The sequence below is a fragment of the Sander lucioperca genome, chromosome 10, assembly GCF_008315115.2.
Source record: "Sander lucioperca isolate FBNREF2018 chromosome 10, SLUC_FBN_1.2, whole genome shotgun sequence".
Taxonomy (NCBI): Eukaryota; Metazoa; Chordata; class Actinopteri; order Perciformes; family Percidae; genus Sander; species Sander lucioperca.
This window is the reverse complement of record NC_050182.1, coordinates 1,307,815-1,320,383: the sequence shown is the minus strand read 5'-3', so window position 1 is coordinate 1,320,383 and position 12,569 is coordinate 1,307,815. Positions and strand designations below refer to the sequence as shown.

Sequence of the window (12,569 nt, the reverse complement as noted above, 5' to 3'; positions counted from 1 at the left end):
AGCGTCAAAGTAACCTACATAGGGTAGGAAAAAGTGATGAAAGTGAAAAAGGATGAGATGTCCTTTCCTCTAAAGCGTCAGGTGAATTCGTCAGCTGTTTGGGCAGAGTTAGCAACTCCTTCAGCAGAAATAAGAGCTTTGACACAGCCTTCAACAGAACAACTTCCAGTTCAGAGGACCGAGGAGTCGAGGAGCTATCAGATAAGAGCCATGAGATGCAGCCCCAGACGCCCCAACTCAGAGTAGATTCCTGTCTGTGTGTCCCGTGGTTCTCTGCCACGGTCACGCTTCTTTAGGAGACTAGCGGCCGGTCCTGAGTGTGTTGATTCCAACGGGAGAAGTGAACGTGAACGCAGATTATGAGCGATTATTTCGCCCCGTAGTCACCAAAGTAAATATTGGAGCCGTTAACAAGCCACATATCTCCAGGACATTCTGACACTCAAACGGCATTTTTCAGACAGACACATCAGGAGAAAATTAACTTAGTTTGAGACCTGTTTCTGTCTCAGGACCGAACTGAGAGATCTGGCAACACAGAGAAGCTAATGTCAGCTAACGTTGGTGAACGCCATAACAAAACTAATCTCTGTGATGCTAAATATGTCTTTTAGCTGTGTAAATATCGAACTAAAGCAAAAGAGAATTACACAAATATAACTTTTCATCCATCCACGTTTACGACACTTTTAAACGAGGCCACACCCCTTTGGGAGACAGGAAGTGTGGACCGTTTCATACCGTTGGCGCTGCTTGAAATGCGTTACCTTTAGTTATAGAGGTTCTTTGACATGACATGACACATGAGGGATGAATCTTCAAAATAAAACAGGAAGCAGACATAACAAAAACAAAAAAAGGATCATGATGATCAATACAAGAGTAAAAGGTGACAGCATGAAGTACTAAAGTTACAATATTAGTGAGACAGAAAGAAAGACAAAGAGCAGGCATGGTTGGAGATGTGCTTTACAGGGTATGAGAGATAATTTCTGTCTATTAGTTTCGGCTGATGATTGTCTGAGGCGGGAGTCAGAGGGCAGGGGGTAATATCAGATATAATGGATTCTGACTGTTTGTTGTTTAGATTTTTTTGCCCAAGTACTAATAATTTAGCTGCTGACATTCATCACCCTTGTTAATGGGTTTTTCTGTCTGAGGTTGAGCGATACATGCCGGGAAATAAATTAAATTGAAAACTGACTCAATAGTCTATCCGTCGCTCAGAGAAAAATATCAGTTATAATATCAACAACTATTTTGGAGATGATGAGCACTTTCTAAAGTTATACTTCAAACTTCATGAATCTCATGACGATTATCCTCATATTAAGGCACTTTATTTTTTGCCTCACTGGGCAAAAATCCCATAATAATCGTTCAGCAAATTATTATTAACTTTCAGGCTTTGGAAAATCTAGCCTGTGACAGGAGACTTTGGCCAATCACAGGTCATTTCAGCGAGAGAGAGAGAGAGAGAGAGAGAGAGAGAGCGTTCCTATTGGCTGGTCTATGAATGCATTGCCTGTGCAACAGAGAGGGGAGAGAGAGATCTGCAGGAAGACGTCTCACAATTCTGGCGTTTATTTTGCTTTCTTGTGTTGTTTCTAGATAGTGTTGTAGTAGACACCACCTAAACCGAGACCAAGTCATCACCAAGACCAAAGTGTATCGAGAACAAGTCTTTGAGGGGTCGAGACCGAGTCTTTGAGGGGTTGAGACCGAGTCTTTCAGGGGTCGAGACCGAGACTTTCAGGGGTCGAGACCGAGACTTTCAGGGGTCGAGACCGAGACTTTGAGGGGTCGAGACCGAGTCTTTGAGGGGTCGAGACCAAGTCTTTCAAGGGTCGAGACCGAGTCTTTGAGGGGTCGAGACCGAGACTTTCAGGGGTCGAGACCGAGTCTTTGAGGGGTCGAGACCGAGACTTTCAGGGGTCGAGACCGAGTCTTTGAGGGGTCGAGACCGAGTCTTTGAGGGGTCGAGACCGAGTCTTTCAGGGGTCGAGACCGAGACTTTGAGGGGTCGAAACCGAGTCATTGAGGGGTCGAGACTGAGGTTTTGAGGGGTCGAGACCAAGACTTTGAGGGGTTTAGATCAAGACTTGGAGGGGTTTAGACCGAGTCTTTGAGGGGTTGAGACCGAGACTTTGGGGGGGTCGAGACAAAACTGTAAGTGAGAAATCTCTATGGAACATATTCGAGATGCAATACAATCATTTCAAACTGTCCACGCCTGGCCGTGGATGTGATTCTCTTTTTCCAGTTTGGCGCTTACTGAAATTACGTTTGCATTAAAACTCAATCTTTCCAGTTGAGATGAAGCTTCTTGTTATTTTCGGAGGCTGCCGCTGCTGCCGGCTGACAGACCAAACCAATTAAAGAGCGCTGAGCAGCCTGACTAACCTGACATTTGCTGCCAGACGATGCTGAACAGCTCTCAGACGAGTCAGGGGAAGCCTGCCTTCGCCACCGAGCGAGAGCCAGATAACATTTAGCCTGATGACACTTGACACATGAAAAGTCCCCGCTTCAAAATGAGTTAAGTGGCACAGAATGAGGCGCAGCAAAAACACGGAAAGAAATTACCGCGCTGCTCTTAAGGCAGAGGGCTCATTTGCACTCGATTGATGGAGGCGGGTAATTAAACCAAATTTTTTTTTAAGAGCAGGAGGGGAGTTAGTGTTGAGATGACAGAATGAGAGCAGGTTTACAGGCCGAAACACTAAACATTGTCTGACAGCTGATAGTTTCTTAAAGGTCCAGTGTATAATGTGTTTAGTTGTTCATTATGTAAATCTGTGTTGCCCGTTCACAAACTCGTCCTTTTTCATGAATATTTACCACCACCATCAATTCCAAGTATTCCTATTGGCTTGAAATTTTACATTTGCATTTGCATGAACTGAGGTAGACACTCCATATTCATGCTCCATCTTGAAATACGTTAGCCGGTAAGGGACATACAGGACATACTGCTCCACCTTTCACGTTTTCACTGTCACATGATAAACTCACAGCTGCTGCTAATGCTGCTAATGGGTATCGTAGCTTCCCGGCCCCCGGCAAATTGGAAGAAGGAAACATGGAGGACCACACGTATTCAAAATCCAAATTTCAGGAACAGGAGTCTTCTTCTTCGCCCAGAAAAAGAAAAAGGAGATTGAAAAGAGCAAGAGACCGGCTTTTTGAAGCGTGAAGGCTACCGTAGCTATAATACTTTGAACTGCTTGGCGCGAGACAGTTGATTGCGATATATGATCTCAACGCTAGATGGGAGAAATTCCCACACATGGGACCTTTAAACATCCTCTCTGATCTCAGTCTGACTGTCCCGACCAAGGGGCCGACAGTCCAAAACCCAAACATATTCAGTAAACGTAGTCAGGCTACGGTGATATATGGCGAAGCAAAGAAACAAATATGCACATTTTGAGAGAAGCTGGAAGTCGGGCATGTCTGGAAGTTGTCTGGAAGAACTACAAGATTTAAAAATGTTGTCCCAGCGGCAATCATTCTGTTAAACTGGACAGTGGAGGCATGAAGGTTAAAGAAGCAAACTTATCACCGGGAGGTCGCTGGTTCAATCCCCAGGCCGACAGGATAAAATCTGGGTGGGGAAAGTGAAAGAGCAGTTCTTGTCCCTCCTTCATCACCACCACTGAGGTGCCCTTGAGCAAGGCCCTTAACCCCAACCGCTCCAGTGGAGCTGCTCAGTGGCCAGCAGATCAGGCTATTGTTGTACTGGGCAGCTTCCAGGTATGAATGTGGAACTGTGTGAAAGTGACAGGTCATCATTGCAAATGAGAATCTCAAACGACTTAAAACTGTAGAATTACATGCACACAATGCACAAGCACCTTGGTCATGTACTAGCTGTAGAATTTCTGCATATAAATGCACAAGTCAATGTGGCCATGTACATAGGCGCCGATTTATGTTTCCCTCCGTGGGTGCTCACGGGCGCACGTCCTTTTAAAAAAAGTAGTCAAAATTTTTTTGCATGCCTAATGACTCAATAATAAAGCCGTAAAGTAGGCTATCTTTCACCTCAGGACAGTGCCACTTCTCACAAATACAGATAGGATTGGAGATGAACATGTAACCGTGATTAGCTTCGTGGGAAATTAAGAATCAATGCCACCTGTCTAGTAGCCTAGGCACACTATGACAGACGCTCCACTTGGCACCAACTGCAATGTTTAATTTTAAATGAATGGAGCCTACTGGCAGTCTGGCACCGGGTGCTCAGTATTTTCGGCGCCTATGGCCATGTACTGTTTTTTATCCATGTTCTACTGTCTGTTTTATATGTTTTAATGTTGTGTGTGTTGCATGTTATGTGGTCTACAAAGTTTTAAGGATATCCTGCCTCTTAGACTGTAAACCTAGTTTGGTGGTGGTGATGGCGCAGTGGATATGTCACATGCCTTTGGTGTGGGAGATCTGGGTTCGATTCCCACTGTGATACATCAAACCAAATGTGTCCCTGAGCAAGGCACTTAACCCCTAGTTGCTCCAGAGGTTGCTCCAGAGTAAGTCGCTTTGGATAAAAGCGTCAGCTAAATGACAAGTATTGTAATGTAGTTTACCTACGGGTACCAATAAAGTAACCTGAACCTGAACCTGAATAAGTGACTTTACATATCAAAATTGTTTGAAGAGTCAGTTTGCATAAAAAACAGGTAATAAACAGGTCATCTGAGATGGAGTTAACCAACCAACAAGTCCTCCAAACCATACGGCGATATAGGTACAGAGAAGGTAACGGTGGCGGTTTTAAACACAACACCCAGTTTGGTTAGGTTTAGACACCAAAACTACTGAGTTAAGTTGATAAAAAGATGGAGGTTTGGGTTCAAATCAGACGTGACTTCACTTCCTGAAGGTTACCACGTGATGCAAATATTAAAGAATCAGAATCAGAATTAGCTTTATTGGCCAGGTTTGCGTAAACAAACAAAGAATTTGACTCTGGTTAATCTTTGCTCTCAAAGTACAACACTCACTTAACATATAAAGAATAAAAACAGAAAGGACAGCAAGAAATATATAAGTTTCCAGTGTAACAAAACAATAGAATTTGCAAATTTACAAGAAATATACAGCAGCAATTGAAGAGAGGGAAGGAATAGTGCAATATCAGTCTGAGATTTCAGATTTAAATATAAATATAGTGCAAGGCAGTTCAGTGCATTGGTCATATATTAATAACAAAATTGTAATTGTAAGATTGAAATATACATAGATGTAGATGAGCAGAACAGTGTAGCGATGGTGGGGGGGGCTATTTCTGAGTGTTCAACAGCGTGACTGCTTGGGGAAAGAAGCTGTCTCTGTGTCGACTGGTTTTAGCAAACAGTGCCCTGTATCTCCTACCAGAGGGAGGAAGGTTGAACAGCAATATCTCTCTGCAGTTATTTCCTAATTCATAGAACGGAAGTGAAGCCAGCAGCTGCCTAGAAAGAAGGAACTCTAAACTCTGCAGGAGGATTTAAAAATGATTATCATGGTTGTGGTTACAGGTCAGTCGGTGTGTGGAGCCCGGATCAGAGCTGCAGGTTTATCTGAGCTTCAGGGTTTTATCTCAGCTGCACACATGTTTCTGTTCTTCACCCAACCAGTCCTCTAAAGCACTGGTTTCAATAATGTTCCCCCTTTGAACAGGGTTTTTAAGCCATGTACCCCCTAACCAGTGCGAATGATTTTTGGTGGAAAAAAAAAGTCTCTATAAAGAGGAAGAATACAGCGATGTCAGCGATAGATTTACTAAACTACAGCCTTGGACCTGGAAAACATTTAGATTTAAATGATGATGGAAAAAGGCAAAAACAATTGGAAAAAGACGGTAGAAAGAAGGAAGTAAGGCAAGAATAGGTCGGAAATAGTAATAAAAACTTAGAAAAAAAACACAGTAGAAAGAAGGAAGGCAACAGTAGGGCGACAAAAGGGACAAAAAATTCTAAAAAGCGAGAAACTTCAAAAAAAGAGACAAAAACTGCTAAGAAAAAAAGACAGTAGCAAAAGGTAATAAAGAAAGGCAAGAATAGGTCAAAACAAACGACAAAACCTTCAAAAAAGGTGACAAACTTCAAAGACAGAGACAAAAACTTTGAAGAAAACGACAAACTTGGAGAAAAAAAAGACGGTAGAAGTAACAACAGCCTTGGAACTGAAAAACATTTTGCAAAAAATGTCACGTACCCCCTGCAGTCCTCTAGAGTACCACTAGGGGGACACGTACCCCCTGCAGTCCTGCAGAGTACCCCTAGGGGGACACGTACCCTCTGCAGTCCTCCAGAGTACCCCTAGGGGGACACGTACCCCCTGCAGTCCTCCAAAGTACCCCTAGGGGTGACACGTACCCCCTGCAGTCCTCCAGAGTACCCCTAGGGGGACACGTACCCCCTGCAGTCCTGTAGACTACTCCTAGGGGGACACGTACCCCTGCAGTCCTCCAAAGTACCCCTAGGGGTGACACGTACCCCCTGCAGTCCTCCAGAGTACCCCTAGGGGGACACGTACCCCCTGCAGTCCTCCAAAGTACCCCTAGGGGTGACACGTACCCCCTGCAGTCCTGTAGACTACCCCTAGGGGGACACGTACCCTCTGCAGTCCTCCAGAGTACACCTAGGGGGACACGTACCCCCTGCAGTGTTCCGGTCGCTGTTTTAAACACGCCGTTAACATTGTGAAACGGTCCCAGTCTGGTTAGGTTCAGACACCAAAACTACTGAGTTAAGTTGATAAAAAGATGGAGGTTTGAGTTCAAATCAGACGTGACTTCACTTCCTGAAGGTTACCACGTGACGCAGAACGAGACGTAGCTCCGTTTGTTCGTTAAAGTTAAAAAAAACTCTCTGTTTCCTTTTCTCTTCAAACGGGACATGAACCCCGGTCTCCTGGGGGAAAGTCCTGTGTTTGTTTAACCCATCCTCCCCCCTCTAAACCTGCCTCCTTACCAGGACATTTGGCGCTCTTATAGCGTGTTCACAACAGTGTTTGGTGTTTTAAGCCCCCAACGTCGTCTTGCAGGCAGCGCTGCCTGGAATTAGGCAAGCCCCCAGGAAGAGCGCCATGTCTTAAAGCCACCATGGGCTTAGCTGGTAAGGGTGGTGCTGCACCCCATGGCCCAGAAAGACTTTTCACAAAGACTTTGCATGGCGAAAGAAACTTCTATATTTCAGCGGATATTTCTTTTTCGGGTACATCAACTTACCAGCCCGAACACTTAAAGGGTCCTTGTTTATAACATTTTTAACATTTACTAGTAGACGAATCCAGAGTTATTAAACTTCAATTAAAATTTTCAAGGAGTTATCTCCAGACACTTTACAGATAGAGTAGGTCGAGACCACACTCTATAATTTATAAAGTCCCAACAATTCTAGTAATTCCCCCCAAGAGCAAGCATTTAGTGCGACAGTGGCGAGGAAGAACTCCCTTTTAGGGGGAAACCTGGAACAGACCCAGGCTCCTGGTAGGAGGTGTCTGATGGTGCTGGTTGGGGGTGTGATGAACAGTGGCGATAATAGTCACAATAAAGATAATGGAATGGGAGTTCTCGCATAGCAGGGCACTGCAGGGCGTTACAGGATGTAGCATGGCACAGCAGAGCATAGCTGGACGCAGCAGGTTCAGCAGGATGCAGCAGGGCACAGCAGGGCACCGCAGAGCGTAGCAGGGTGTAGTGAAGCAGGACCACGGCGACAGCTGCAACCGAGATCTTGGTGCCATCCTAATCCAAGGGAATATGCTGGGAAAAAGAAACATAAGGACTCCGGGGAGTAAACGAGGCATGATGGACGTGCATAATGGACGCGAGCAGACTGCACTGCGCATGCTGATATGACTGTTCTCCCGAGGTCCTGTAGCTGTGATAAAGTCCTGTTTGTTTGTTCTTTTCAAAGCTTTAGTAATCAAACGCTGCTCTACAACACATAGAGTAAAAACCTGCATGAATCTGGTTGGACGTTGCTAGTCAGCTGGTAAAGAAACTGATGCAAGTGAGACTTCAGTCTGTTTGATGTTACATCATTTAAACCTCTCAAATATGAAATATTCATCTTCACGTGTGTGTGTGTGTGTGTGTTTTTTCTGTCTGCAGATCATCAAGATGCACTCGTTTCTCGATTATATCATGGGAGGCTGTCAGATCCAGTTCACAGTGAGCGCACACACACACACACACACACACACACACACACACACACACACACACACACACACACACACATATTATCCCCAGGGGTTTAATTTCAGCAAGGAAGAAAAAAGAAAAAAAAAACGTCCAGAGTAATTTCTGATGTCACCATGGAAACGGTAACCACGGCGACACGTGCAGCTGCCTCAGTGTCCCAGTTAACACCTCACTGGGATTTGACCAGTTTAACCAGTCCGATGCAGCCGGGCTGTCAAAGCAGAATAACCGTTTATTATCATAATATATATTGATTGTATTATACACTTATACACAACACGGATATACTAACATTTTCTAACACACACACACTTTAATGTAACTAAGCCAACATTCATCTTACCAGCACACCCTGTTAGTGCAGAGAAGATTACACTTTCAGTTGCTTTGGTTTCTTTGTGCACATTTTAACCAAGTGGAACGCAAACTGCAAGCCAGATGTATCGACCAACTTCAGCGGTGCTTTTTAGTGTTACAATAAAAAGTGTGTGTGCATGTGCATGCGTGCATGCGCTTGTCCGTGCGTGTCCGTGTGTGTGTGCGTGTGCGTGTGTGCGAGTTTGTACACTTGCAGGTCATTACGAAGTAACTAGAAACACATTGCCAGTGTTCCCGAGCTACTTATTTTATCATGGACAACATGCACATCACATTGTTCACTGGATTTTTACGCCCTCATACATGACTGATCCTGACTCCAATATCTCATTGTCATTATGTTTGCATTTTAGTTTAAAAATGTAAGTTTGTTAACTCTAAGTTTAGGGTGCATCTCCCCATTATCTTATAACAGCAGAACATTGTGTGTCGCAGCCAGACTCCGACCTCATCACTCCCCACAGTTTGGGATTACATGAGACATTGGGGAGTAATGATAAAGTAGCTTCCCCCTGGCTGGATCCTGCAGGTGGATGCTGGGGCGGTGGGGGGGGGGCTAACAGCGGGCAGCGATACAGCTGCAGGGCAGCAGCAGCATTGACAAGGCAGAGATGGGGAAATTGTGTAGCTTAAATAGAATCAGAATCATATTATTTGTCATTGTAACACATTGTCACAACGAAATTTAAGTGCTACTCCTTCTGGTGCCTAGAAGTATACATTCAAACACACACGCTGTACCCTTCTACAAACCATACCCTCACATACACATAATGGGACAGGTGCTCCTAGTGCATAGTAGTATACATTCATACACTTACTCACGCCGTACTCTCACACCAAATTTTAAAACGATCACAGTGCTGGAAAAGTGCAAATGCAGTGCAAAACAGGCAAGATAATCATTCAGTCCTATTTCTGTAATTAAATGTTTAGAGTTTTGATGGCTGTGGAGAAAAAGCAGTCTCTGAACCTGGATGTGCGGGTTCTGACAGGCCTGTAACGCCTTCCTGAGGGGAGTAACTGAAGGTTTTCCTGGCCTGGGTGAAATAGACCGCCAAATTGAGGGTGGTGTGTTTGGTAAAAGGCATGTCACGTGTGTATGCAGTGCAGCTCGAGTTGACTGCCTGAACTAGCTCGGAGGCGTAGCCCCATATATTGCACATGTAGCTGATAAATTAGTAGTAGTAGATAATTGTCCCTATTGTCCCCGTGGGGTAGTTGGGTTTGCGGCACAGTCGCAAGGCACTTCATGACAGGATGTCAGACATATGATACAAACAAATAGTCCATACATCAGACACCGACCGACATAACATGAAGAACATACATCACACACTACAATACACTATACACCCTTGGGTATGACCAGGCCAGCTGGACATCTAGCTTATTTTGACTGATTTAAGGCTTTTATGGCTTGTGGTACAAAAGAGAATTTGGATCTGTTCTTCGTCAGATGGGGTGGGCAGAAACGACGCATAGATGACAGTAGTTTAAAATGAGATGCCAAGGGGTGCGTGTAGTCACATGCAATGTTATTGGCCTTTCTCAGCAGTCTATCTTTTTAAATTATTGCACCAAGTAATTATTGTACATAATTGTCCAAGAATATTGAGAAAAATACATATTGGGGGCTCGTCCGGGATCACAGATTCCCTGTCCTCTTGTGTTCCTTCCCGAGTCCTTAGATCCTCTACTGCTGGTTTCCTGATTACTCTAAACCCCGCCAACCTTTTTTCCACTGTGCTCCAAACTGCCTACCCAAAGATATCAGAGAGGCAGGCACTTAAACAAATGTCTTTAACCTTTGTCTAGCACCACTTCTGACAAAGCGCCTGCTTTACAGGGAGTCCAACATGCTCTTTTGAAATGACCTTTTGTTGCCTTTTAAATGTCTGTTTTATTAGTTGATCTGTTAAATGACTCACTCTCTCTGCAGCACTGAACACTTGATCTTTACCTATATTATTTTAAGTCCACTTTTCCTTGACAAAAGTGGGACCGTGGCCTAACTTAGGACTTACAAGCCACTCAGTCTAACTCCTCATTTTCATTAACCCTTGTGTTGTCTTCTCGTCGACCATGCAACTATGCGTTTTTCTGGGTCGAAATTTCAACATTTTGTTTTTCTTTTTCTGCACTTTGACGTTTTTGTCAATTTTATTCAAATTTTTTTTTGTCACTTTTTGGGTGTTTTTTTTTTTATGTTTTTTTCAATTTCCGATGTTTTTTTGTCACTTTTGGAGATGTTTTTGGTCACTTTTTTCAGCGTTAAAAAAAAAATAAATTTCGTAAATTTTTTTCCTGCGTTTTTGTAGCTTTTTCCAACATTCTTTTGTCATAGTTCTGATATAGAAAGTTTTTGTAAACGGGTCAAATTTGACCCAAGGACAACAGGAGGGTTAAACCAAAAATAATTCTAGATTTTTGTTGTTGTGCATTTAAAGGTGCACACTCGTTATTATATAAAGTATGAACGTGCACTCAGAGCACTAACCCAAGCTGAGACAAGACTGCCTAAGCGTGCATGCTGCTGCGTCCTGCTAAATCACACACAAATCAAGGTGAAATACCAAGTTTTTACAAAGAGTTTGTACAGCCCGACTCCCACCCCGCCCCCCATAGCTCAGAGGAAAACAGACTTCAGTTCTGTAAACTCGTCGAGCAGAGACAAACATGTTAACTCGTGTCAACATTCAGCATCCCTCTTCTTCTCCCCAAACTTTTGAATGTTAATCACCGTGAAACACTTTCCTCCAACCTGAAGTCTGTTAGGAGAAGGAAGAAAGAAAAGTCTTTCTGAAATAATCCACAGAGGTTTAAACTTCAAACGCCCCTGAGACTCACATAACAGCATGTAAACAAGCGAGGAGGCTTCAGTTGAGAAGTTTTTTCTCTGCAGCAGCGTCTCCAATCAGCACCACAGGAAACTCCCACTGCAGCTTATTTTTACTCCTTTCTTCTCGTATAGAAAAGCTAAATGAAATATATATACCATCTGTATTTGAAAATATAGCAGACGTGTCAGGATTTTAAGCATTACAGATACATATTACACCTCATCCGTGAAGTGAAACTAATACAAAGAGTCATTCTGTGTAACAAGGTACTAACAAAGAGACGGTTTACCCCCAACTCCCACCCCATTCCCTCCCTTACAGAGAGGTATTAATAAAAAAATGGTGGTAGTCTAAAATAGGCCATGCATGCATTCACATATACATAGAGATAGTACTTACATACAAGTCATGCATGCTCATACACTCATAAAGACCAACAAGTATCACAGAAATAAAATAAAATCAAGAGGAAAAAATAAATAAAAAACCAACAAACAAACAAAACAAAATAGCTACTGTGCTACAAGCTACTGCTTATGGGGGGGGGGGTATAACTAGCTGTCTAGACATCAGGGTCAATGTCTATTTGGAGAGACCTGACATAATCTAGGAAGGTTTGCCAGATTGTATGGATTTTCCGTTCTGAGAAACGAAGGGAGTTTTTAATTTTCTCCAATCTCATAAAATGAAGTGCATCCTTTATCCATTGAGAGTGAGAGTGGGGGGGGGGGGGGGGAAGGGCTTTTCCACTGCAAGAGAATGGCACTTCTTGCTAGCAGTGTGAGAAAGGCCAAAAGTGTCAGTTTGTCTTTATTTACTAGTATTCATACATATACTGTGTTTTGTAGAAAGCACAGAGCAAACAGCTGCACCAACATGTGCTTAGACAACCATGCGTCCTAAAAAATGGTGTTCCTGTTAAAGTAAACTGCATTCTCACTTATGCTTATACTTTTGTTGTGAAAAGTCACAGCTTTAAACAGGTGGTTAACATTATGAATTTAAACAAAAGTATTTGGTTTGGTTTAGAAAAGGGATGCACAAAATCCAGATGTTTGGGGTTCGGCCGAATACCGATTCTACTGGTTAAGATTCTGCCGAAACCGAATACCGAATCCCCTGGTTAAGATTCTGCTGAATCCTCGTCCCAT

At 43.5% G+C, this 12,569-nt stretch overlaps 1 protein-coding gene across 1 annotated transcript in view; it reads left to right on the top strand.

Moving 5' to 3' along the window:
- Positions 1 to 12,569, top strand: part of cpne4a (copine IVa) — a 98,547-nt gene that overhangs the window by 62,342 nt on the left and 23,636 nt on the right. The window contains exon 10 of the mRNA XM_031308362.2: positions 8,105 to 8,164. Within this exon, the coding sequence (XP_031164222.1) occupies positions 8,105 to 8,164 (60 nt within the window). The remainder of the gene's footprint in view (positions 1 to 8,104; positions 8,165 to 12,569) is intronic.